The 27,537-nt window shown below is 36.4% G+C and overlaps 2 protein-coding genes across 10 annotated transcripts in view; both read left to right on the forward strand.

The window, feature by feature from the left end:
* Positions 1-10,652, forward strand: part of LOC131077208 (uncharacterized) — a 32,202-nt gene extending 21,550 nt beyond the window's left edge. For 8 of the 9 annotated variants that reach the window (XM_058014645.2, XM_058014646.2, XM_058014647.2 and 5 more), the window contains one exon: positions 10,221-10,652. In XM_058014645.2, coding sequence (XP_057870628.1) covers positions 10,221-10,455 — 235 coding nt within the window. In that variant the 3' untranslated portion in view covers positions 10,456-10,652. The remainder of the gene's footprint in view (positions 1-10,220) is intronic. The other variant, XM_058014652.2, reaches the window with a different exon arrangement.
* LOC131077207 (uncharacterized) lies at positions 1,173-4,940 on the forward strand. Its single transcript, XM_058014643.2, has 3 exons — positions 1,173-3,944; positions 4,057-4,272; positions 4,375-4,940. The coding sequence occupies exons 1-3, from the start codon at positions 2,231-2,233 to the stop codon at positions 4,617-4,619; spliced, it is 2,175 nt and encodes a 724-aa protein (XP_057870626.1). The 5' UTR covers positions 1,173-2,230; the 3' UTR covers positions 4,620-4,940.
* Positions 10,653-27,537: the final 16,885 nt, after the last annotated feature.

Raw genomic sequence — 27,537 nt, forward strand, 5'->3', positions numbered from 1 at the left:
TATGTTAACCCTAAGTCTTGTAAGAAGAGTTAGAAGTTTACTTCATTCCTAGTACTTGCACCCTATGATAAAATACTAGGGCACAATTAAAAATTTGTTTGATGGAAAACCAATAAACATTAATTAGTACAGGGCACGAGCGACCAACAAACCCTTTTGTAGGCATGTCTTTTGATGTTCATACTAGTTCTCCCCTTGCAATAATTTAGATCATAGAAACCACAGTCGGGAAAAAAACGCGTTTTTTCCCGATTAATCGCGGATCGGATGGAATGCCGATGAATACCCCAAAATCGCGCATAAAAATCGTTGACTTTTTTCAACGATTTTTTAACGATTTTTTACCGATTAAATCGCGGAAAATCGCGCCGAAAATCGACGAAAATCGCCAATAAAATGCCACGTAAAAAATAACCCTAAACCGCGCGAAAATCGTCCGCTTTTTTTCTTTATAACTGTTTCGCGCTTCGGGTTTTCCATATCTCGCCCGATAACTTGCAGGCTGAGAGTGCGGTTTACGGTTTGCATGCTGAGAGTGCGATAACATTTAGTTTGCTCTCCTCGCTGGTGTTGCTACGCTAGTTCGCTCCAGTTCTTTCCGGCTCCTTCACCGAACTGGGCTACCTCTCCCCACCGCCATTCTTCACCGGCAACTATCATTGGACAATCAACTGGGCTGCGAGTGCAACACTTCCAGGTATTTACGCTCAACATACATTCTGTGATAAATGACCATTCTCCAGTCTGTGCAATATTTGTCATACTGTGAAATACATTATAGATGCAAAAAAAAACGTATTTATCAAAAGTTATTTACCAACTTCCTAGTATTTATGCTCAACAAGGTTTCAATATTACTGTTAAATTACTGTTTACTTGTTAAATACTAGAAATACAGTAAGAAAAACGTATTTTGATTTGAAACTAACATTCACAGTTTACATACTGTGAAATACATTATAGATGCAAAAAATTAATACTGTGAAATACATTATAAATGTATAAATTTTCACACTATTAACTTTTTGCATTTATAATGTATTTCATAGTTTTAAGTTAATATTACTGTAATTATTAAATATTATGTATTCCTGTTAAATTACTGTTTAATTGTTTAATTATTAGATTATCATTACATAATTAAACTATTTAAAACTTAGTAATTTCAGAAATTACTGTTAAACTATCTAGTAATTTGCAATAGTCTGTAGCTTATGTAAAACAACCCCTTTTGTAATTTCAATCACTGTCAAACCCATAAAGCTTCTCTGTACAGTACACCTTTTAGATCAGCGACTGAATCTTTTTGATCAGTTGCCTTGTGATTTTGAGTTGATATGATAGTACTCTTATGACAAGTGTTCTTGACTGTATTTCCTGCTATATCTTTGATAGTAAACTCCGATTGTCCTGCTCTGAGCCTCTGAGATTGTTTGTCTCCTAGGTCACTTGATATTTGTTAAATGCTTGTAGTATTATATCCATTGCCTAAATCATTTATTCAAAATATTGTTTGTCTCCTAGGTCCCTTGGTTGGTAACGTTACTAACTCAATTTCTGATTTAGGCAATAATAAAATCCGAGAAGGTATAGATGGCTTGAGAAATGAATTTTACCTTCCTCTACAATCCTAAAGCAGTTTGTACACTTGTGTACAACTGGGCTTTAATCTTAGTAGCTTTATCAGTGTTCTTCTTTAGATCAATTAAGGAAGAAAACAACAAGTGTTGACTCTGTTTTTGCTCTATGGAATACTCTGGGAAACTAACACCATTTTGCATTTGTCTTTTCTTAGGCTGAGACTGTAAACTTTTCTGTTGTAAGTTCAAATTTTAAATTGCCTTTGGGTTTTCTTCAAGGGACTCTTGAGCATATTTAGTATTTACTTATTGACTTAATCATTGAACTGGAGTCTATCTTATATATTTTGTTCTTACTTTATTCCTCTTCATAGTTTCTACTTGGTGGTAGTGATAACAGGGTGTCCAACTTTAACCCCCCGTGCTTTGGCCTTTCATCAGCATTTATGTGAATATTTCATCTCAACTTAAACACAATAAAATAGAAACTAAGTAGAAGCACTTGAGGTACCTGCAGGAGGAAAGGGCACTTTAACTTCACTAGATCCTATTTGTATCACTGGTCTTGGAATTAAAATGTCTTTTGCATACTGCTTCAAAAAATTTAAAAACTGAGTGTAATGCTTTTGCAGAACTAATTCTTGATCACCATGCCACGCCAAAAAGACTTTGCATGGACACATTGCACAGCAATTCTTGGTAGCACGAAGGTCAAGTGCAATTGGTGTCAAGATGAGATCGGTGGTGGAATTTATCGTTTCAAATGGCATTTGTCAAAAGAACGAGGAAATAACACCGAGATATGCAAAAAATGCCCTGCAGATGTCTCGTATCAGGCAAAGCAATCTCTTGAAGGGATTGCTGAGAATAAGGCCAAAAAGGCAAGAATTGGGGTTGAACTAGGTTCTTCTTCTACAAATCCTAGGATGCATGATTTGGGTGAGGATGGTGAAGATGGGAGTTTCAGGGAATCTGGGTCGACACATAATTCTATAGCACGTGGACCAAACACAGGTGGAGGAAACACTAATGCTTTCTTCCAACCTCGTACCACACCAGGATCACAAACCACTTTGGAGAGTACAGGATGGAGGAAAACTGTCACTGAACAAGCAAAGAAGGCAATTGCTAATTATTGGTACTCCTCTCACATAGCATTCCATGCTTCCAGAAATCCATATTGGCAACCCATGGTAGATGCTATTGCAGCTGTAGGTCCTGGGTTTCAAGCCCCATCTTGTGAATCATTGAGGGTTGGTATGCTGAAAGATGCAGTAGAGGATGTTCAAGATGTTGTTAAACAACATCGATTGCAGTGGGCTAGAACCGGTTGCAGCATCATGTCAGATGGTTGGACAGATAGAAGGAACCGAACTCTCATTAACTTCCTTGTCTCTTGTGAGATTGGCACTGTTTTTTTGAAATCTGTGGATGCATCTAATATGATGAAATCCACAAATGCATTGTTTGAGATGTATGACGTGGTAGTTACGGATGTAGGGCCACAAAATGTGGTTCAATTTATCACAGACAATGCTGCTGCTTGTGTTGCTGCAGGGAGACTTCTGACAGATAAATATCCTTCCATGTTTTTTACACCATGTGCAGCACATTGCCTTGATCTAACCCTAGAGGACATTGGCAAAATTGAATGGGTTAAGGTTGCATTTCAGAAAACTCACAAGGTTACCAAATTTGTTTATAATCACACAAGGGTTTTGACTATAATGCGCTCTTTCACAGGAGGCAAGGAGCTAGTTCGACCAGGAGTGACAAGATTTGCAACATATTTCCTTGCATTACAAACATTATGTGAACAAAAAGGTAATTTGAGGCGAATGCTTGTTTCAGCTGAGTGGATGGAGTCTGGTTTCACAAGTCAAGCAAATGGCATAGCAGTGGCAGAGTATATGTATTCTACCACATTTTGGGAATCTATTGAACAAATTGTAGAATTTTCAGAGCCTTTAGTAAAAGTCTTGAGACTAGTGGATGGAGATAAACCCCCCATGGGATATGTGTATGAGGCTATGGATAGGGCCAAGGAGGTGATAAGGAGTAAGATGGAAAATAACAGAGATAAGTATATGCCGTTGTGGGACATAATTGATAGGAGATGGGATGGACAAATGCACACTCCTCTCCATGCTGCAGGATATTTTCTCAATCCTCTGTTATTCTATAAGACTGACTTCCTGGAAATTGATGCTGAGATCAAACAAGGCTTCTTCAAGTGCATGGAAAAAATGTTTCCTGACTTGGAAAAATTTGATGCGGCTACGATAGAGCTGGAAATGTACAAGCATGCTAAGGGCTTTCTCTCTTCTAGGGCTGCTATTCAAAGCAGAAAGACAATTCAACCAGGTAGACTCTATAAACTTTTGACAATCTCTTTATTTTGCCAACCATTAAGTTTGTTAAGATTATAACATACTCTTAGTCTTACAATATCATCTCCATATAATGTGTTTTTCAGCTGCATGGTGGGCTTCTTTTGGAGATGAAATACCAAATTTAAGGTGGATGGCGGTGCGTATTTTGAGCCAACCATGTAGCTCATCAGCTTGTGAGCGTAATTGGAGTGTGTTTGAACACATACATTCTAAGAAACGCAACTGCCTATCACAACAACGACTAAATGACTTGGTATTTGTTCATCACAACCTCCGCTTGAAGATAAGGAAAGCTCAAGGTGAGAATATTAATATATAGTTGCAGTTTTTTGACTTGTATTCACTATTCATTGGTTTTTCATTTGTAAGGGAAACACTAATTTCTACATGGGCAAAATCAGGAACTATTGAGGAATGCTTGCCAATTGACCTCGATGAGATATATCCAGAGTGCGAGTTGATTGCTGCTGATGATGCTGATGATGATGATGATGATGTTGATGATGATTATGTTGTTGCTGATCGTCCGCTTGTGTCTGAAGATTTTGATATCATGAGGCAAGCCAACTTTCGTCTTGAATGGGTTGAAGGAATTAGGACAGGCTCTTACCCAGGAGCTTCATCATCAGGGCCTCCTGCTCTCTAGCATGTCATTGCCTACATTTGAGATTTTGGAATTTTGTACTTAGTTTACAGGTTGACTTTGTTCAAAGTCACAAACTATATTGTAATTGACATTTTGACATCTATCACCATCTAGATATTATTTATGGTGTAGTATATTTTGTGGAACGTAATCAGTGATATGAATATAAACAACAAAAATCTATTTCCTGCAATTCATGTTTTCAAGTGTCTATTTTATTTGCCTACAATATCTCTATGCTATGGAAATACCCTAAAATATATAAAAAAAGTAGTTTTTGATTGTTTTTCTGCAATTTTTTACGTTTTTTTGTATATCCGATTTTTTCCCGATTTTTTCCCGATTTTTTCCCAATTTTTTGAAAAAATCTTATACTTTTGTTTTGCCGATTAATTCCCCAAACGATTATTGTTTCCTTGATTTAGATCACTAATTTGGATTCCAGTCGTGTGGCTATGCTCAGATAAATGGAGAGATAATCAAATGATTTGACAATAAATGATTATGTGCTAGGCATTACAACTCTTGAAGTAGAATCACATATCAGGCATAAAAACTCTTGTCTAAGCAACATCAATCAAATGTTATAATGTTTTGTCTGAATATTATGGACCAGGCATGAAAATCTGTCCCAAAAGTATCTTTATTGGAATTTAATTGGAGTAACAACAAACATTTAATGATGAGAGCAACATCAATCGATCTAGTAGAGATGAGTCATACATACACTGATTGTTTGCACCATAGTTTTTAAGCATGGCAAGTTCTTACTGGACTTGTGACTTTATAGCATAGATTCAGTGACTTTTAGAAATTCACTTTATTAAGAAAAAGCATGCCATGGATCTGCAAATACGTGCCTTACTTTATTTTTACTTTTTTGTCATTTCCATCTTCATCGATTAGGTTCGCAATAGTGTGAATTGATTGTCGAGTGATTGAAAAGCTTTATTGGCAGTTTGTTAAAAGCAATAAAATTATGAAAAATGGCAAAGACACCATGAACATTCTTGTGGCCTCAATGTCATAAATCTGGGTCTGGTGACAGGGGCTCTGCCTTTCATCTCTGCCCTATATTGTGACAGGCAACATGCTTGGGGCATTGCTACAAGATCCCACGAGTGGTGCTGCCCCTTCACCCCGCTGGGTGCTGCCACCTCTAGACCTCCACTCTGGTTTTGGGTGCATGGTGTGTAAAATCAAACTTCACCCCTTTATTTGGGTTGAAATAAGAGAAAACAGTACTCCCTCCCTATACTATGAAATTTTTAGTGGTTCTTAGTCTGATTAAATCCCGAGTTATTGAGTTCCATTCATACTTTTTCTTTGCCAAGTCGGTCCTGATATTGAGTATTGCTGTCATGGTCAAAATAGATGTGCTGGCTAAATTCATTCTTTATGTCTCATGCGTTATTTAAGTTTATTTTGTGTATTTATATAATATTTTGTTTGCTGCGTCCTCAAAGTGAGTCAAAATTTTGGGCTACCAAGTTTTTGCCAAGTATGAGTTTTTGAACTATGGTTCACACAACAGAAACATGCTAATCTTCAAGAAGTTATTCATCAGTGGTATATGTATATGAGAGATGAATGAGTGATGCTATCCAAATGCCAAAACTCAGGTGTATGTACATGTGGTTATTGTTGGCATTTGAAAAGTTAATCCATGACGTAGTCACTAGGAGATGCAAGTATGATAATAGGGATGGGAAAGTGAATGTGAATGTGCACACAATTATGGGAAAATGCCCGGGGAAGTAGATGCAGATGAAGATGCCATTTTCAGAATGAGGGTACAGGGTATATTTGAGACACCATTGAATTTAGGAAAAAACAAAAACAAAAACAAAATGAATTGTCATAATTTCTAAATCATAAATTATATTTTGTTTGTTCCTTACAGTTCTGCTTTGCTGTTTGATAATTAAATATTTTAAGATTTTCACAGATAAACTTTCTGAGTAAATGCAACTGAATGTGTACTATTCAAAATCTGATTATTTTCCTTGCAAAAGAAAATCTGCAAATGTTTTAAAAATATCTTGTTTCATCAATTTTTATTCCAAATTCCTACTCATATGTTTTGCTTGTTTTTCTGCTAACTTCTTTGTTATAATTGGTGAGAAAGGGCTTAGGTTAGGTCTTATGAGGTCTTAGGGCATTTGTTTTTACTTAATTTCCTTTTCTTTGGTATTTTTATTCCTACCGTTCCATGACATTTTCTTTTGTAATGTGGAGATGTCTCGTGTGGGTTTGGCTTCAGTTATGGGTTTGAAGTTTGGGTATTCCAATATGGTAGATTTTTCCCCCCAGGTTTGCATATTGGTTGTGTGCACGTGTGTGTATAATTTTATAATATTACATTTATATTTAATACTATGATATTTAATATACATTTATATAAAGATATCATATTATTATAAGTTATAACCATGTCAATGGGCTTGTGCTCTAATGACAAGGCCATAAGGTTCTCAAGAAGAGATCCATGTTTGAGTCCCCAAAGTGACATCTAATGTTGGAATTCCAAGTGGTGGCTCTTGAACTTCCATTGTGGCTTCTAAGTTGATATGAGTTAAGTAAGTGGATTCTGAGTTAAATAAGTGTCTTCTTAGTTAAATATGTTGATTGGGGACGATGTCCCCCTTGTGATCTCTCTTGGACTCAGGCCAGACTCAAAATCCTGAAGCTTGCCGACCAAAAAATAAATGTTATAACCATCCATCTAGTAACATATTTAAACATAATATTATAAAATAATCTTCCATCTGTATAAACATACTATTTCATTAATATAGAAACCTGATTTAAAAGCTGCGCCTGGGTGTGGGGACTCTTGAGGTGCGGCCCAGAGAATTAGTTTCAGCTGACTGACTAAGAAATAGGGTTGCAGTATGTTGAGTTGGTGACACCCCTGTGTAAAACTAAAAACTAAATTAAATATATTATTGTAAATATATAACAATCTGTTCATATTTACTTCATTAATATAAACTTCATCATATTAGTCAAATCAGGGGACCACCGTAGAGTATTGAGTTCCAAATAGTAATTGAAAGCTAAAAAAGAGCATATATATAAGATGGGTAATAGCATTGTTTTATGCATAAATTAACCTTCAGACTCCATTCATTTTAGAACAGCAGGGCAGTGAAATTGATTTTCATGCGTCTACAGTTGTGTTTTCATCAATGACCAGCAACGGTTAGTTTTTTGTAGCATTAGACCTCTTTATAGCAGGTGTAGTCTTCATCAGGTCAGCAGAGCAGGCTTGCACTAACATTCAACAGTGCAGCAGCTTCCAGCAACAACTCATTCTTTATCAAATCTCTATCAAAAGTACCTTTTATCAGCAATGATTTCTGTCAGATTTCAACAGATTGCATTCTACTGAGCTGATTCCAAGAGATACCTGACATCAAGAGGGTTTCTATTTTCAAAAAATCCAAAATTTCAAATGAATGCAGCACTCAGGGCTCTTATTTTTCTGATTTTGATGCAGGTTCAAGGCCCAAATGGTGCCCCTGGATGCCCAGACCAAATCCGGGGCAAACCCTGGCCGAACTGGTATATATTTGATTCCAAGAGACACCTGACATCAAGAGGGTTTCTTTTTTCAAAAAATCCAAAATTTCAAATGAAGGCAGCACTTAGGGTTCTTATTTTTCTGATTTTGATGCAGGTTCAAGGCCCAAAGGGTACCCAGGATGCCCAGGCCGAATCTGGGGCAAACCCTGGCCAAATTGGTACCCAAACCCTTACCTGAATCACATTTTTGCAAATCAGCACCTGGTTTCAAAGAACCAGGTAACAGAGTATATATGTGTCTCTGAAATGTTTGATCTACACCAGGGAATATGTTTCTGAGTTTCAGCGATTCATAGTCAAAAACTTCAAAAACAAAGGAAAATTACAGAGATTAGAAATCTGGATGAATTTAATTTTTTGACTTTGGGTTTGCCTTTATCTTCTGTACTCAGCCTCTCTCATGATTTTAGAATCATATTGTGATGCTTTGCCTTAGGGTATATAGTAGGCTTCTTTAGGGCTATAATAAGGAGGGCCTTTTAAATTCGCGTCACACATGTACTAATACAACAATGATCATGGCCTAAATGGCATTGGGATTTAGAAACTTTTAAGGCAAAATCAATTGAACCAGAATGCACTTACAACATTCTTAGCGTTTTCACAAACTGTTCATCATTTTTGGTATTCTCCAAGTTTGGCTAATAACTGAGTAGGGTACCTGGTATAGAGCACAAAAGTGTAATTGACATTGGACTAGAATAGAGAATGAGGGCTATGTGGATGTGGTAAAGCACTAGCTATAATTGTAAGGATAACATTGCTTTCAAATTAACCAAGCCTTGCCCTGACTTAGCGCTCTTTTAGCTACTGGAAGCTAGATTTTATTTTGGTCTTTCTTCATCATAACTATAGCTACTATTTAACTGATCACATAACCAATCCTAATGCCTGGCAACTAAATACTAGTATTAGATGCTTATAAAAGGAAACCAAAAATGTACATTGCTCCACTCAAATACAGTTTTTACCATAGTTTGAGTATTTGCTGAGTACTTGACAAGACTCTCCCAATTCACAAGTTCTCAGGGCGGCTGAGGCAAGTTGACTAGGACACTTGAGTCGAGTACTTGGCCAAGTCCTGCTCCGAGACTCCCGAGTCTTAGGCTCAGACTCCCAAGTCCTGAGCCTAGACTCTTCTGGCACCTGAATATAATAGACATAGTGACTGAATTTTGAAGTTTTGACAGTTCGAGGGTCAAATGATAGGTGTAGTAATTGAATTATGACAAATTGATAGCCAAATTAGACTTTTATGTTCTCTAAATGCGTTGATTCTTTCTTTTTTGTGTAATTATAAGGTTTTTTTTTCTTTGTTTGAGTGTATGCTGAGTTTTTTGCCGAGTCCCCAGTCCGAGTCAAAATTTTGGGCTGCTGAGTGGAGTCCGAGTCCGAGTTTTCAAAGTTTGGTTTTTACCACTGGTCACTAGCCATGCAGCTGTTTCTTTATCATGCATGAATATGTATCCACCATGTAAGATGTTTGTGTCCCAAAACTTTTATTTAGAATAGATCCAGTATCTGGTTGGATGTTCTATTTGGGTTTATAATGTGAAATAAGTTTCATTTAGGCTGATCACTGGATCACAAATATATTAAATTTTAGCCACCATATTCCTGAGCTTATTTTGCTTCCACAATAAGAGAGCATGTTTAGCTGGAGTCTGGACATTATTTTAATTGCTTTATAGATCTCCTTTGTTGACCTCTTATAACTAGCAAACAAATTTAGTTTTATTTAGGCTGACCATTGCAGTGCAAATGTTTAAAAAATATTATTCACCATATTCCCTGAGCTTAGTTTCTTTCACAGTAAGGGAATATGTTTAGCCGAATTTTGGACATTATTTTAGTTGCATTATAGATTCTTTGATGACCTCTTCTAACAGCAAGAAAATTCAAGCATATAATTGTTGTCAAGCCATACATGAGTTGTTTATATTTGAATGTCATGTTAGCTTAGATGTACTCTTGGAGGAAAAAAAATCTGAATAATTGTTTTAATGTGCACAGGATCCGTTGTCAAGATGCTAGGCGTATCAATGCAAGCTGTGCTTTGAATGATCCCTTGATGGTGGTTCCAACTGCTGATGGAACATATCCAGAAAATTTTCCATCTAGTCTGGCAGAGCTGTTTAAGTTGCCAAATGACCAAGTTGATTCTCTTCTAATGGCATATGGTTTGCCAGCACATGGGCAGTTTGATGCTAAAGTACGGAGGTTGAAAGCCCACATAGGATTCCAATGAAATTTCTTGTGAGCAGTGGTTATTAACCATGCTAAAGGCTGTCAGACATTGCTACAACAGATTTAAGTATTACAATGGTGACGAGGAATGATGGCATTTTCTGGAGTTAACATCATTTTACTGATGATCTAGAAATGTGCTTTTCATTGAAATCTCATAATAAAGCAAGAAGAAAGTTACACATGATTTACTGAAAATTGGATATATGCAATCAGATCTTTCTTCCTTGTTATGAGTAGACAACTATTCTAATATGCTCTTGTTTGATTAAGGACGTGAAAAGTGAGCTCACACTTGCATTGATAGTAAAGTTAAGATTGCTTCCTAGAACATGGTAATACTAATTTGTTGCAGGTGATGAAAATATTGAGGTGACATTAAAATTTCTAGCATCCTAGGTCCTTTTAGTAAGATCAAGATGACATGTCTGCAACATATTATACATTGTTTTATGTTGCAAGTCTAAAGATAGGGATACAAGTAGGAGAAGAGTACCCACTACCCCCTATAGGGCAAGTAAATTGCAATATGTGTCTAGAAAGCTTTGTCAATGGGAAGAGTCTATAGAAGGTAAAAAGCCCATGGTGGTGGATTACATTCACCATTCCTACCTCCACTAACAAATGCTTAAAGGTGCTTGTGTATTGAGTAGGTTTCCTTGCCTTATCTTAGACAAATTAAGCAAACATGTCATTGTAATGATTAATTGTTCAGGTCATTTTTATGTGATTCAAGACTCATGGGTTGAATCATACAAAAAATTAAATACTAACTAAAAATGCTTGTGAAAGCCATCAATTACTCAACACAAGTGTATTAGACCTTACTTTTATATACATGAGACATTCTGGTTTCATCTTTTCTTGTGAATGGATTATAGGATAAGTGATCTTGTTGAAGGGATTCAAAGAGGATTCACCTTCGATAGACACCTATATACTGATATCCTCTTGCATTTTACTTGATTGGTTTTAAATATATTAGCCAGGGACAATAATGCCAATTTTGTTTTGGGTACCTGAACTCCTAATCATATATTTTTATTAAGGTTTTGGAGACTGTTGATCGGCTAAATGATATCCTTTTGCTATGTAAGTTCAGTTTGCCCTTTCAAATTGTCAATTTTCAGGTTGTTTTGATGAAGGAAATCTGGCTCACAGAAAGTATGGCGGGATTTTGACTGAACAAAAGCTAGCAAAAGAAAATTAATAATGAAAATTGAATAATAGTTGTAAATTTTGCTACTTTATCTTGGTGTGTGGTGGGTAGGCTTCCATCAAGGTCTAGAGCATATCATTGTCCTCCCAATATAAGGATGACTGAAGAAGAAAAATATTAAGAATCAGTAGATAATTAGCCATCTGGCTGGCATACTGTTCATGGCATGTTTGATTTTTTTATTATATTTTATCGTAATGTGTTGAAATTGAGGATGCTTGGGTGTAAGATTTAAACCTGGGCGATTCTCATTAGCAAGGGTGAGATTCAAACATAGGCTTGTTCTTAAGCAAGTTGATGCAGATAAAATCAATCTTGATGGCACTTCTATGCAAGAATGTTGAACACTCTTATAGGCAGTTTTAACTTTTTCCTTCTTTGTTGTACTATTTAAGTAAGCAACCTCATAACTAGAGTTTAGCAGAACATGAAGAACAGCCGTGAGAAAATTAGAGTTATTAAGCTTGTAGAGTACATGATATTAGAAATCAGTTTGTGAAAAGAATTGTGTTGATTTTTCATCCATGTTTCAGATCATGGATCCATCATCAGGATAGATGTAAATTTGATTGCAGATTGGGATCTCCTCTTTTATAGATAGAATCCATAAACACAAGATGCAGGGAGGAAGCAACTGGAACACTAACAAAAATTCATTTAAAAAATGCTTAATACGAGTTAGTCATATAAAGACTGGCTGCTGGCAGTTAGACCACTAGATCTTATTCAAGATTTTTTTTACCTCATTAGGAAATTTCGACCTAGTGTTCTGTTGAGAGGTTTTATGGGACTCCATGAATGTCTAGCTCTGGCCTATATCAATTTAAATTGTTAGGATGCACATGAATCTCTACCTCATTCTTTTGAAATAGTGATCCTATTTCAATTCAATTTTTTTCTTGGAGTGCTCTACTAGTGTGAATTGTTATGCCTCATTTAAAACGATGTCTATATTGTGCTCTTTTGTCTCTAATAAAACTTTTCTTACTTCCCCTACTCCTGTGTAAGGTGTATGCATTAAATCTCACTCTAGATTAAATTCAAGGGCATACAATAAATCTACTATAGATTAAACTTAGTGCTTCTGCTCTTGTGGTTCAAGGCCTCATTAATCTAAACAAGTGCGTGGAATAATTATATAGCTAATAGACCTGTTACTTGAAGAATTTCTTGTAATTATTCTAGCAAAATGATCTCCAAAGCATTTTAGTTGTGTCCTTTGCATATACAACTTCAGTATGATTGTAAGAACAAAGTAAATGTTGACAGTACAATTTGGCAGCATGGGAGGTAAGGAGTCCTGCTTACATCATTTTTTTTCAAGGACCTTGTAGAATTCCCACCTCCCGCCACCAGATAAAAGTAAACATTAACATTCTTAACAGTCAAGTACACGACTTCTTCCTTTTTTCAACACATTGATTACATGCTTTATATCACCCTCATCAAATTGGTTAATCAGGCAACTAGCTTCCTCAACAATGTCATTCAATCAATCACAAGATACTTTCCTCCTTTCAAGCCATTGATTGATTGTGTCTTCGTCAATCATCACTTCTTCCATCTTTTCAATTCATCAATCTACAGATCTTTCGAGTGCCTTGGCCTTAGCTTAATCATTAGTTGCTTTCTCAATATCTAAAGAGTGTCGGCAAGCTTGACCATCTGTTTTAAAATACCCCACCACCATCACCAGGACATGGGTCTCCCTTGGAAACACTGGAAATTTTAGTTTAATGCACTCTTGGGGTGAAGGGATCCAAAAAGTGTTTGCCTTATCTTTTCCACGCAACCTGTTTTTGAACTTTGGAAGGAGCAGGGAGGGCTGGCTTGCGGGCCATGGAATGAGTTTTCATAATTTGCAAATTCTTGATTCTTGTATCTAAAAATTCTTCCATTTCCCTCGAGCCATAGTTTTTATTAGATTATTGATGGTAATCGATTTTAAAATTGCTTTGCTCTTAAAGTATGCTCTCCACTAAATCAAATTTGTTGCCACTAGTTTTGTTTAGTCCACCTTAAATTGATTTCATCAAAACAACATTTTCTATACTTTCGATGCATAGTAGCAATGAAATTACGCTGAATAGCTTCCTCATTTTTTTAGCAGAATGGTAGGTTGATGGCCCCTAGAATAACCTTTTCATTAACATAGTCATAGTTTATCACTTTTTTAATAGTAGGTATTTTTCTTTTATTATCCTGATGATAGTATCATCGAGTGGGATTTTGTCGATGCTAAAAACTAAAAAGTATTTCAACAGTTTAAAAAAAATGCCAAACACAACTGTGATGAACCAAAAAAACTTAATGTTTCTAATAAAATCATCTTTCAAAACACCTTGATCAATATCTTGCTAGCTGAAAATCTTGGTGGTTAGGGATGTTCAGTTGATTGAGCCCAACTATAGGCAGGTCCTGTTGCTACATAACCTGAGTTACCTACTTTCCAGATCAAAGTATCCTCCTGACCATTAGGAGGAGAATGATAAGTATTAGCTTTCATTGAGTTTTGAACTACTTTCCTCTTATATTTTGGGTCATTCCAGACTCCTCTGTGGTTGAAATGCTTTATTCTCATTGATGCAATCACTCTCCTTTGGTCGAAAGTGACCGATTGAGACTCCATGTCCTTGATACTGTCATACTGCACAATGTCTTTTCCCAGCCAAGTAATATTCTACAAGTTTGTTAAGTTTCCTATTCGTTTTCCATCTTAGTGCAAGTAGGATCAGATTTTTGCATGCTTTGTAGATGTTCAAAATAGCCATACTTCTTGGAAGAGGAAGCTGAGTAATAGTTTGAGGGCTTACTAGGAGTCAATATTTACACTGTATAGTATGATTTCAAACTTTTCGTTTTTGTATTTACTCCATATCATTTTTAATCTCAAATTTTTACATCCATAAAATTATCTTTTATTTTCCCTAGGTCTCCACTAGATTTTGGATTGCGTGCTTTTTTCCATGCCACTAGTCTCATCTTCTTTAAATCCCTAGTTTGATTCCAAAGTATTCTTCTCGGCGATTGCTTTTGTCCTCCTGAGATCTTACTTGGGTTCTTACATAAAGACGCCAAATACTTGGAAATCTCTTCTATGAAAGTTTGAATACATTAGACTAACCATAAGGGTAAACCATTTTGTTTTTTGTGCTGATAATTTGTTTTCAATTCTATCACTACGAGGTATTCATGTTTCCCTTCGATCATTTCCGAAACTATTAGTGGCATGTCAAAATGTTAACTAGGGACGAACTTAATTTTATATTCTGTAACTATTTTGGTTTTCTCTTAGCATATTTGGTGACTGCTAATGAAATTTATAATCGATTGTTTTTGTCATCAACTACTTCATATTTTATTCAGAATTTCTTTTAAGCATTTTGATTCTAGTGAGATGCCTTGTTTACATACATGGATACTTAGGATTCTTTTTAGATTCTCTCATTGACTTATTTCATCCAATGCTTTTACATGAGGAGAAAAGCTAGTGATAAATTTACATAGGGGATTCCAATAAAAAGAAAATGATGACATACTCAATATGACATGGTCATTTGTCCTTTAAAATTTATGTAGCGAAAAAGCAAAGCAATTACAACAATATATTAGTCAACCATTCACAATGCAATCAACTATTTTTTTTTTTGATATCTTTTTGTTCATCACTTACTGTTTTTGATTAGTAAAGTAGCGTTAACAAGAGCGCTGACCCTTAACATAGTAAAAATCCAACAACAAGCAATAAGCAATATCAAGAGAGATGATGTTGGCAAAAAGAACAACAACCCAAAGACAGTTAGAAACAAACACAGTCAGACAGGCAAGGAATCATATCTAACCGGAGAATCGAAAAGAGCCCCCTCAGGGAGGTGGGGGGGGGGGGGGGAAAGCCACTCAAACCCTAACGAGGGGGGGTTTGGGGCAGGGGAGAAGACTTCCCTTTCCACCAACGAGCAACCACAGTCCAGGCGATGCATCATTAGGCCATCAAAAGAGAGATCAATCAGAAGAGACCCCACAGGGTTACAAACAGTGGTGTCAACAGGGTGCTGCAATAGAACAACAAGAGGTTGTTGTAGAGCAGCAACAGGCTGTGACGAAACAACAACAAAAACATACCCAGTAGTAGGCAATCGTAGCTGTAGTTTAGGAGAAGCAGAAGTGGGGACCTCAGGAGATGAGGCCACAAAAGGAGGAACATGAGCATTAGTAGTCGTGAGGGGCACGACATCGACATCATCCTCATGAGAGGAGCCATCAGACGTAGAGTCAAGGGCATTGACTGTTAAGTGATCAACAATAGCATTCTTCCACCATATAGAAACACCTTTGTGGCGTGAAATAGAGAAGTTTGAAGCAAGATGACCCATAGAGAAGCATCTCCTGTAGCAAATCCAGTAGTTGTGACCAATGCCTATCCTCCACCATAAGCATTACATCTCCCAGGAGAGGAGAGGAGATGTCAATGTCCACAAGAATGCAGGCAAAGGTAGTGTGGTCCATAGAGGATGTAGCATCATTGACCTTCAGGAAATGGCCAATAGAGTTACCGATAGACTCATAACAAGAGTGCTCCTAGAAATGAAGAGGGAGATTGATGAGCCAGACCCAAATGAGACGCACATTAGGTGATTCAGTGAGAGGGTTAAAAGATGCTGTTCGAGGCTTAACAGAGAGGGAGTGCACTTCCCAAGCCCACAACTTGCCCAAGATCAAATTTCGCTCAATAGAAGATTTGAAGGAAGCGACAAAAAAACCTTTAGCACAGAGGAAAAGATCAATATTGAAAGCAACCAAAGGCTGCCAAGAGTCACTTACCCAACGATGAAGGTCTAGTAGAGAAGGCCGAAGCTCATAGAATTTGCACACAAGAGCACAACGTTGGTAGAACCCAATGTTGTCCACAACATCCTGTCCACAAACCACCATAGGGGAGGATTTAGTATAGGAAAGAGGATGAACCCCCTTCGACGGTTAGGCGGAAGATCTGACAACTCGAGCAAAGTTACGCTTGCTAGCAGGTTTGGGCAAAGAACCAACAACAATAACAACAGTCGACAAAGCCACAATCCCAAAATCCATAGGGCCGATAATAACAAGACCCCCAACTGGAGAACAAGGGGGTGTGGGTGTTGCACGAGGCAAATCTTCATGGGGAGCATGGGTAGCCGCAACAACCACCTGAGGAGCATTGGACCAAACAACAATGACAACATCAAACAAACCGTGAATCACAGGAGCAAAAATCCCCACGTGAGGAGGAAGAGGGGAGAAGTTCGAAGACGAGGGAATGCCACAGACATCCGCAGTAAAAAACATCATAGGAGCAAAAACCATTGTCGAACTAGAGGCACCGATAGCAGAGCTCAAATTGTGAGAGGTGAGAGAGCCGTTGGGGAGAAGCGGAGAGCCATTTTTTTCCAAGATAATGTTGGAAAGGAATACTACTACACTAGGGCACTAGCATTTGTTATTAATTTAGAAACAAGAGTGTTTATCCGTTCATCACTTATTGTTAAGCCTAATCTATGTGTGAATATTTATAGGCATATCACTATAGATGATTGGATTGAATTCCTCCCATGGATTGATAACTTTCAATTGTAGCCCTTGTTAAGATTACTCAATATTGGCCATCCATTTCTCTATTTTGCCTATAAATAGAGCCCATTTCTTCAATCAATCATCCATCTTCATTTGCATCCAATCTATAGCTAAATTGTTTTGTGCAGGTTACTAAGGAGCTCCATTGTCTTCTCTTAGCATTTTTAGATCATCTTAGTTGCGTTATAGCATAGATTTCATCATGTTTTAGTATATCATGCCAGTTTCTTTTCCATGCTAGATCAATCTCATCTTCATAACATTCTCATGCTAGCTTAATCTCATACTAATCTTCTCATTTTGGTAACATATCTAGTTTCATATCCATTTAGAATATCATTAAGATCTTAGTTGCATTCCATTTAGATCTTAGAATCACACATATCTCTTGTTCTTTAGGTAGTCACTATTGAGCTAATAAGGGCAAAAAAGCTAAAAAATTATCCACTATTGGTACATGTGATATTCATTAATGAACTTTTCATTATCAATTTTTTGGGCTCCTTTACAATCTAGTAAGGGGAGTTTGGGTTGACAAAAAAGTCTCAACTATTGAAACTATGTCTACTACTGATACCCTTCCCCTAAATGTCACTTCTTATCATCACCGACTTTCTTCTCTCCTCTTTCTTTCGCATTTAATGTCACTGATCATCTGTACAAATAGACAAGATTCTTTCACAAAGTTTCATTCTTTCCTTGTATGAATAGGTCCACATGCTCTCCTATACAAGATGGGTTTCTTCCGTGAAGTTCCATTCCCATCGTCTGGTCACTTCTTATATTCGTCGTCTACTACCTCTAACCTTCAACACACTTCACTTTTGTACTAGTCAAAATGAGGAGGAGACAAGAAAGTGAGTGATGATAGATGCATGAAAGAGAGAAGAGGAAGTCGGTGAAGATAAAGTCAGTGATGATAAGTGCATGAATGAGAGAAGCGGAAGTCGGCGATGGTAAGAAGTGACATTTAATGGTGAAAAGCATGAGAATGCGAAATGTTGAGGCGCTTCGACCATACATTTAGCTTTTTGAAGAGTTGGAGGTGCTGTGCAAAGGACGAAGTGGATAGTAGACCATCACAATCATGGTGTACATCCTAAAATTATTACATTAGTTTTTATTTATTCTTTTTATTGAGTAGTTACCGACACACTTTTCATGTTGCAATCTGCGATTCTTACCTTTTTTAGGCAACTCAAATGGCCGAGATTTGGCTCCTCGAGCATTAGGCATGCACTAATGCTCAACTCTTCAAGCTCTATAAGATGAGATGTCATTGACAAAATTTCGGACCGAAGCTATTCTGGCTCCAAAATAGACCTTTTGTACAATGTGATAGTGACGTGTTAGTCAATCGCAGTCGTTTATTACAAAATCAACGGTGTAAAATGGGCGACTAACACACGTGTTAGTCAATTTGCACTGCTGTTTTGGAGCCAGAATAGACGCATCCAAAATTTCAAGATATCCACACTTGCTAATATTAAGATAATTAATGTAATTATTTAAGTGTTTTCGGATGTACACCTAAGTAGGATAAACCCAACATCAAGTAGGATGTACACCTAAGATAGGCACATGATCCAACATTCCCCTAAACTATAAACTTGAACACCTAAGCAAAATAAACCTTTCGAACCGATATTTATATATGGATAAGCTTAATCCATCCATACCACACCAATCCTAGTTCAGAACCATAAATCTTCCATCCATCCATACTAATCCTAGTCCTAATTCTTGAACTTGTATAGATCTTAATCCATCAAACCCAACATGTTACCATCCATTAAGCTCCGTAAACCATATAAGAAATTATCCAAACATACTAATCTTAATCTATTTATCCATATTCTCTTATCCTAGTCCATTTACCCATGCATCAATGCTTTTCTTTATTAACAATATAATCCTCCATCTATACACATTAATCCTAATTCCACTCCATCAATTTCCATGGTCCTAAGCCACCCACTCATAAACCTCATATTCCTAATGGTCCATATGCTAACCCTCATCAAAGAGAAATTATTTTAACACAAGACATCCCCTTATGCCTAAACCAATGCCAAAACCAAGGTTTTCTTGACCAAATGCATATCTTAAATGAGAAATTGGAAACTATATCTTATTTCTTATATCCTTCAACACATAAACTTTCAAACCTTAAGTAAAATTTGAGTCAATTAAATCAATCCACTGAAACTAATCAACCTAACCTAGCTAGAAAAGATGTTATCAAATGGATACTAGCAAAGAGTCAAAACCAAAAGCATAAATCTAAGGAATTGTATCACACCCATAGCAAGCATGAGTCTATTGATTTCATCCAAATTCTCAGGCTAACATTGCCATTCCCACAAATCAACCCATACAATATGATAAATGAAGGGAATCCACCATTTTCTTGCAATAAATAATCTCTATCAAGTTAAGAATAGCTAAAACAATGCTTGAAGTTGAATAACTACATTCAATAGCTAACAGATCGAGGCCACATCAAGTTTAAGAGAAATGCAACCTCATTGAAAAATAAACATCAAATACCTATATTACACATGATGAAACTTGTCCACAACAAAGTCAAGGTCAAAGAAATTGCATCAAACCCATTGATCCTAACCATGCATAAAAAATACTATCAATCCTCATTAACACCATACAAGAACCGATATCTTATCCATTGGACCAAAATACCTTTGCTTGATATGGTCTTATCACAATCAAATAGATTGAAAATCTCAACAACTCCCAAATATAATGATTGATTCATGTCTTGCTTCTAAGGTAACAACTATCCCATCACACATTAAAATCTAGAAAATCATGAACAATCATGTTAAAGCATTAATCTTTCATGAACAAGGTTTCCTTGAACCCATGGATGTATATGTAAATAAAAGATTTCTTATAATTAGATACATATTTCTTAATAAGTAGAGTAAGAATGTGACTCCCATGAGTGCTAGGGTTACTTCTATTATAAAAAATAGTCCCTCTCATCATTACTCTTAGAAACTCGTTGCCACCAATACCTTCATCAACCTCATCACCACCACCAAAAACTCTTTCATTGATCTCATCACCATTTTTAACTTTTCACCTCATAAATCCATTACTTTAGACTGACAAAATTTGACACCATGCAACCTATACCATAATAATAAAATGTAATAAAATGGATCTTGAAATAGATTTAGATGCAATAACATATCCCTAAGAACCCTTACAAATGCATAAAATAATAAAATTATATCTCAAAAATTTAAATCTTGACAATTTCAAAAACCAAATACCCTAAATATACAATTCCAAAAATCAAATACCTAGAATCCATAGGGCTGACAACAACAAGACCCCCAACTGGAGAACTCGGGGGCATGGGTGTTGCACCAAGAAAATCTTCATGGGGAGCATGGGCAGCCACAACAACAACCACTCGAGGAGCATTGGACCAAACAACAATGACAACATCAAACAAACTGTGAATCAGGTGAGGAGGAAGAGGGGGGAAGTTCGAAGACGAGGGAATGCCACAGACATCCGTAGTAAAAAAAGTCGTAGGAGCAGAAACCATCGTTGAACCAGAGGTACTAATAGTACCGTTCAAATTGAGAGAGGTGGGAGAGCTGTTGGGGAGAAGCGGGAGAGCCATTTTTTTCCAAGATAGTGTTGGAAAGGAATACTAGTACACTAGGGCACTAGCATTTGTTAATAATTTAGAAACAAGAGTGTTTATCCATTCATCACTTATTGTTAAGCCTAATCTATGTGTGTATATTTATAGGCATATTGCTATAGATGATTGTTAAGGGGTATTACAATATTATGGGTACAAACTACGGGCCAAAATTCACCTATAATAGCTTTTCATATTTTCATACAAAGTGCCTGAAATACCACACAATCACTTGTATTTGTCAGCAAAGGCACACTAGGAAGAATACACTGTAGTACATGCAAAACATAAAACATATCCAACAATTCCCCCCATTTTCAATACTTTGTGTGGACACCTAAAACTTGCACAATAGATTAAATGAACTAATTCGCCTATTAATTAAATCTACATTTAATTAATATACTCTTTTCTTCTATTTTAACCATTAATCAAATTAATGATTTGATTAATATCCCCCTTCTTCTATCTAAGCCATTTAATTAAATTCACATTTAATTAAAAATCTCCATTTATCCCCTTTCCCATTTTAATTCCCTTTTGTATTTAAATAAATCAAATTTATTTGTAAATCCCCCCACTTGCAAAATCCTACAAATGCAAGTTGCATCCCTTTTGGCTAAATTAAATCATTTTAATTTAACTAAAAATCTAATTTTCCCTCACCCACTTGCATTCTCCTACATCTCCCACTTGCATCCTAATATTAATCTAGAACCTCTCTAACCCCTCATTAATAAGCCTAAGTCTTCTAATCATGTCACATCCTTAAATTTGGGGGAGTCACTTCTCCAACTTTGGAAGAAAGTCTTCTAAATGCATTGAAGACTCTACCTTCTTCAACAAGTTAACTTGTTGACTCTTCCAAACTATAAGGTTATCTAACTTTCAACAAGTTGACCTCCAAAGCGCATTTAATGCCTCTTACAAGACACCTTCCTAGCCCATTGTGGTTGTCCCTTTGGTCATCCCTCAACTTTGCACAAGAGTTTAACTCTTGGACAATAGCATGCTTCCTTGGATAATGGTATTATCCAAAGATGTCACCCCTTTGAGGTTATCCCTAATGCTCACTTAGCATCTAATGCTTGCTTAGCATCCTCTCAAGCCATCTCAAGGTGACATTTGTCAACTTGAGATTGGATCGAATTCCTCCCATGGATTGATAACTTTCAATCCTAGCCCTTGTTAAGATTACTTAATATTGGGCACCCATTTCTCTATTTTGTCTATAAATAGAGCCCATTTCTTCCATCAATCATCCATCTTCATTTGCATCCAATCTATAGCTAAATTGTTTTGTGTAGGTTACTAAGGAGCTCCGTTGTCTTCTCTTAGCATTTTTATATCATCTTAGTTGCATTATAACATAAATTTCATCATGTTTTAGTATATCATGCCAGTTTCTTTTCCATGCTAGATCAATCTCATCTTCATAACATTCTCATGCTAGCTTAATCTCATACTAATCTTCTCATTTTGGTAACATATCTGGTTTCATATCCATTTAGAATATCATTAAGATCTTAGTTGCATTCCATTTAGATCTTAGAATCACACATATCTCTTGTTCTTTAGGTAGTCACCCTAGAGATCAAGTGCTCTTCCAAGCTGAGAGCCACCTTGATTTGAAGGATCCTTGGAGATAGAGAACAATGAGACACTTTTAGAGTTTTTTGTTGATTAATATGTTTTTCTCATTTGAATCCTTTAACATAATGTTTCATTGGTGTGTTTGAGATGTTTTCCTCTCTTGCAGGCCGATACTGCATTTTTGGCATACACTTTGCATGCTTGCATAGATAGATTGATTATTAAGCTATATCCATAGATTTACTATTCTAAGAAAAAATGTTAGTACTAATTAAGTTCATCAAAGTGTTAACAACACTCTACAAGGTATAACCTTTTTTACTAGAAATAATGAATGTTAACTTTAACAACAATAGAGCTATTAGAACCATCACTCAATGCTTGTCTCAAGCTTGAATACTTGACATAGTTGTGAAGAAAAAGTTTAATGAAAAAATATCTATCCATGGTGTAGTGATAGCACAACAAACAAAGTGAAAACAAAAAATGATTTGAATGAAAATGTACAAGATATAGCCACCTTTTTAAGAAAAGGTTGACGTAGTGAGACAATATTAAAGTAAATATAGTAATTTATGTCAGGCACATGTGGTAAGTATATTGTGTCTATTACTAAATGATTTTTGCTTTAATTCTATCCTAGGTATCACCTTGAAATATGTAAGTGACCACCTTCTGATGTATGGTGAGACATGAGATTTAAATATCAATAATAAAATAGGTGATCTTATATTTAATGGGAAGTTTATATAGGAGTTGAGAAATACAACACCATAGGAGCCCAAATAATCTCTGCAAGCTGAACAATCTGTTACAAGGAGAAGCAATGAAGCAAATCACAGAAGGAAAGAATACACAGGAAAAATATGCTCCAAAAGATGAGAGCTCAATAATCTCCAAAATGTATTGTCAATAATAATCCTTCTTCATACAATGAAAAGAAAGAACTTAACCTTTAATAGGTCAAGAAACCCTAAAAGGGAAAACCTAAGTTTTCACATAATAATTAATTAAAATAATTAATTATATGCACCTAAAGTTACCTTAAGTGTAAAAGAGATAAAGGGAACTTAAATAATTGAACAAATAATGTTTAATTAATCAAGTAAATACCCGAATACTCTAACACCCCCCCTTAAGCTAGACTTAGGGAGAAGCTAAAACCTAGAACAACTACTGAAAGCATGAAAGATGGGTCCCGACAACAAGGCTTGATCGGATACCCAAATACAATGAAATCTCTATGAACTGGAGAAATAGAAGAAACCACATGGGAACAAAACTCTACTCCAAGAAGAGATGAAAAAGAATATCACTGAAGCATGAAGAACCTGCAAACTCTGTCGAAAAATAACTGTTGATCTGAAGAACCTCCACTGAACTAGAACATGACCAGGTAGGGAAGACTATAATCTGCATGAGTGCCCTCAAATGACACTACTCAAATCAGGAGGCAAACAAGGCAAAAACAACTGAAATCGAAGATACAGATGGCATGAGAAACCAAAGCCTGAAGAGCTGATCAATCAAACCACGGAAGTAGTAGAACCAACAGGATAAACCTCCCCATAATGCGAAAGTGGGAGAGGGATAGGAACACTGAAAAGGACAGCCAAAAATAACTGCATGACGAAGAACCAAGAACATCAAAGGTGCTGAGACACATCATCATGAGGCAAATGTCGTGGAAGGAACATTCACTGGACAAAGGAAGATGGCAAACAAAAGGCAAACATCAACCCCCACATGGCACTTAATCAATAGTGCATGTACAACAAGACACAAGATATGCAAGATTCCAAGTAAACAATGCATGATGGCACTTTATCTAAGTGTGTTTGCATGAATACAAGCTACAATGATAAGAAGACTGGAAAAATAAACGAGAATCAAAACAGAGACACCCTACTCAGAAAAGAGATCCCAGGACCTGAAACAACCACGACATCCACCAGAGTGCTGAAAAGAAAAAAATTGAATAAAATATGCGTGGAGCAGAATCTGGAAATAAAACTCATATTTCTGGAAAGTACATAGCACAATATTTCCGAAAATATAAAGTTTTTGAAAAACGGAGTTCGGATGCTCATTCTACATCTCCTGGAGTGCAAAAACTAGACCTCACTTTGACTGTAAAAAAAAAACAGTCAAATAGAAAAATTGGAAAAAAATACCAATACCATGAGGTCGGCCTCAGAACCAGCTTTTCGACGCCTATTTGTTTTCAAAAAAATGACTCCGTATGCCCAAGATAGGGCCAAAACACCAAACCCCCCTTGAAAAAGCCAAAAAAGGGAGTCTGGTGGCTAGTGGGTGGTCCGGTGGCTAGGGAGTGGCACTCCGGTGGCGGCTTGGTGGCTCCCTGGTGGCTGGGCGGATGAGTCCGGGCGGCGCCCGGGCTTGGTGGCAGTTTCCAGTGGGCGGTGGAGTCGGTTGGGCGGTCGGACGGTGGAGGAGGCTGGGGAGGGCCGGGTGGCGGGGGTCGCAAGTGGCGGCCATGGGGCCGGCGGGGACCGGGAGGTGGCAACCGTGGAGTGGGGGGCCGCAGGGGGCCGGGAGGTGGCAGCCGGGGAGCGAGGGGCCGTAGCAGGGTCGTCGGAGGTGGCCGCGCTGGAAGGAGGTCGGAAAATGACGCTGGCAAGGGGGCCGGGGGCAAGTGGCTGCCGACGGGGGCCACAGAGGCTGGACTGACAGGTCTGACAGGCCTGTCAGTCCGGTACCCTGCGGTACCCACCAACCCATATAGCAGTTGAGAAATACAACACCACAGGAGCCCAAATAATCTTTGCAAGCTGAAAAACCTGTTACAAGGAGAAGCAATGAAGCAAATCACAGAAGGAAATAATACACAGGAAAAATATGCTCCAAAAGATGAGAGCTCAATAATCTCCAAAATGTATTGTCAATAATAATCCTTCTTCATACAATGAAAAGAAAGAACTTAACCTTTAATAGATCAAGAAACCCTAAAAGAGAAAACCTAGGTTTGCACATAATAATTAATTAAAATAATTAATTATATGCACCTAAAGTTAGCTTAAGTGTAAAAGAGATAAAGGGAACTTAAATAATTAAACAAATATTAATCAAGTAAATACCCAAATACTCTAACAATTTAGATCTTACATAACATAATATTAAGAAAGATAACACACTAAATATATATTTTTAATTGATATAAGATATGTCCTTTGTCACCTCAGGTAATTGTAAACTTAGTCTCTCTTTTAGCTGAAGGAAAATCATAATCATCCATCTCCTTAGCTACTGACATTCATGTAGCATTACAATCAATTTACCTTTCCATTTACCTTTCCATTTCACTAGATTTTTCATAATCTTTATTCCTTATTATCTCCTTGCCATTTATTCAAAATTTCTTCTATTGTCTTCAAATTAAATTTATAAAATATCTAACAATTAATATACTTTTTTATCAACTTCTTCAACAATCCCTCATAACAATTATGTAAATTTGAAATATTGAATATGGTTGATATTCAAAATCTTTTAATATGCAAAGGTTTTACACATATTTCCAATGAATTTCATTTATTTTGTGTTGATTTCATAAACCCTAAAATATTTCTTATTTCGTGTCCATCGACGATTTGAAATGGTGTTCTTGTACTGAACCCATTTGGTAATAATGGGCACATTTGGTAAGGGATTCTTTGTGAGAAATGCAGAATTAAGGGCTTCTCTTGGGACACAATTTGTAAAAGACCTAAATCAACTGCATGCAATAATTGCCATTGTAGAAGCTGCAGTTATAGTTGTAGGTGTATGCCTCATTACATTATTTGATTTCATGAATGCATGACATGTTATTTAATTTAGTAAATTAATTTAAGATAGTAGCTTATTATATTAAATGGCGCAAGGTAATTTTTTGAGTTCTTTAGTGATTTATCTATTTTAGTATGATACGTTTGGCTATCTTGATTGACTTGAATAATAATGGACGGTTTGAGAGGTGGGAAACTCAGAGGGAAACAGGGTGATTTAGTTTTACAAAAATACAGATGTATTTTACGGATATGTGATTTGTCAACGATTTATTAGATTATAGAGGTTTTGAAGGAAAATTGTGAAAAATCTTGATCCGAGTTTCGTAATTTTTTTGAATAAATCACTCAACATTCTTTAACCAAACTTTTCCCAAATAATCATGAAAAAATCACAATAATAACAGTAGAATTGTGTGTCGGGGCGGTGCCAGAAGGGGCCGACGGGGTCTGGACGTGGCCGCTTTCGGGGCAGAGGTCGTGGGAGAGTCAGAAATTCTTCTTCTCCATTTGAGTCCTTGGATGAAATTGAAAGCTAGGTTTTATAATTTGGTTCTGTTTTCAAAATTTTAGGTTTTATAATTTGATTCTATTTTCAAAATTTTTGGTTGCTTCCTATTAGACACTGAAAATAGTTAATTTTTTGACTACATATTCATGATTAAAATCTCTGTTAATTGACAGTTGAAAATCTGCTATACAAACTTTCTATAGTTTTTAATATCTCCAATCACATAAATGGTTTTCTGTTTGTCCTGAAACCTTTTTTCTAAGTGCTGAGAATGGTCAGAAGCATTCAATAAGTTTTTGATCCTTAACTAAACAGCCGTGGTAATATTGTAATTATCTATAATTAATATAAAATCTTATCTCGACTCTGCCTTTACTGTAAAAAAATACAGTAAAATTATGTGTATTTGAAGGTTGAGTCATTGCTTCTAACGATTTTTTACTTCTGCTCACAAATTTTTTCATCTAGCAAAGGTTTTACACATATTTCCAATGAATTTCATTTATTTTGTGTTTGAATCGTCTGAGTTTCCGTCATAATTTGTTTGTCATGAGACTGCAATAAGATGACAAATCACTCAATATTATAGTAAATTCCCTAATATCATTTGAAAAACGTTTAGTAAAATGGCTGATGCATTCAAATATTTGGCGTGTGGTAGTGGATGGGGAGAGAACGAGACT

Source organism: Cryptomeria japonica, chromosome 3 (assembly GCF_030272615.1).
Source record: "Cryptomeria japonica chromosome 3, Sugi_1.0, whole genome shotgun sequence".
Classification (NCBI taxonomy): Eukaryota; Viridiplantae; Streptophyta; class Pinopsida; order Cupressales; family Cupressaceae; genus Cryptomeria; species Cryptomeria japonica.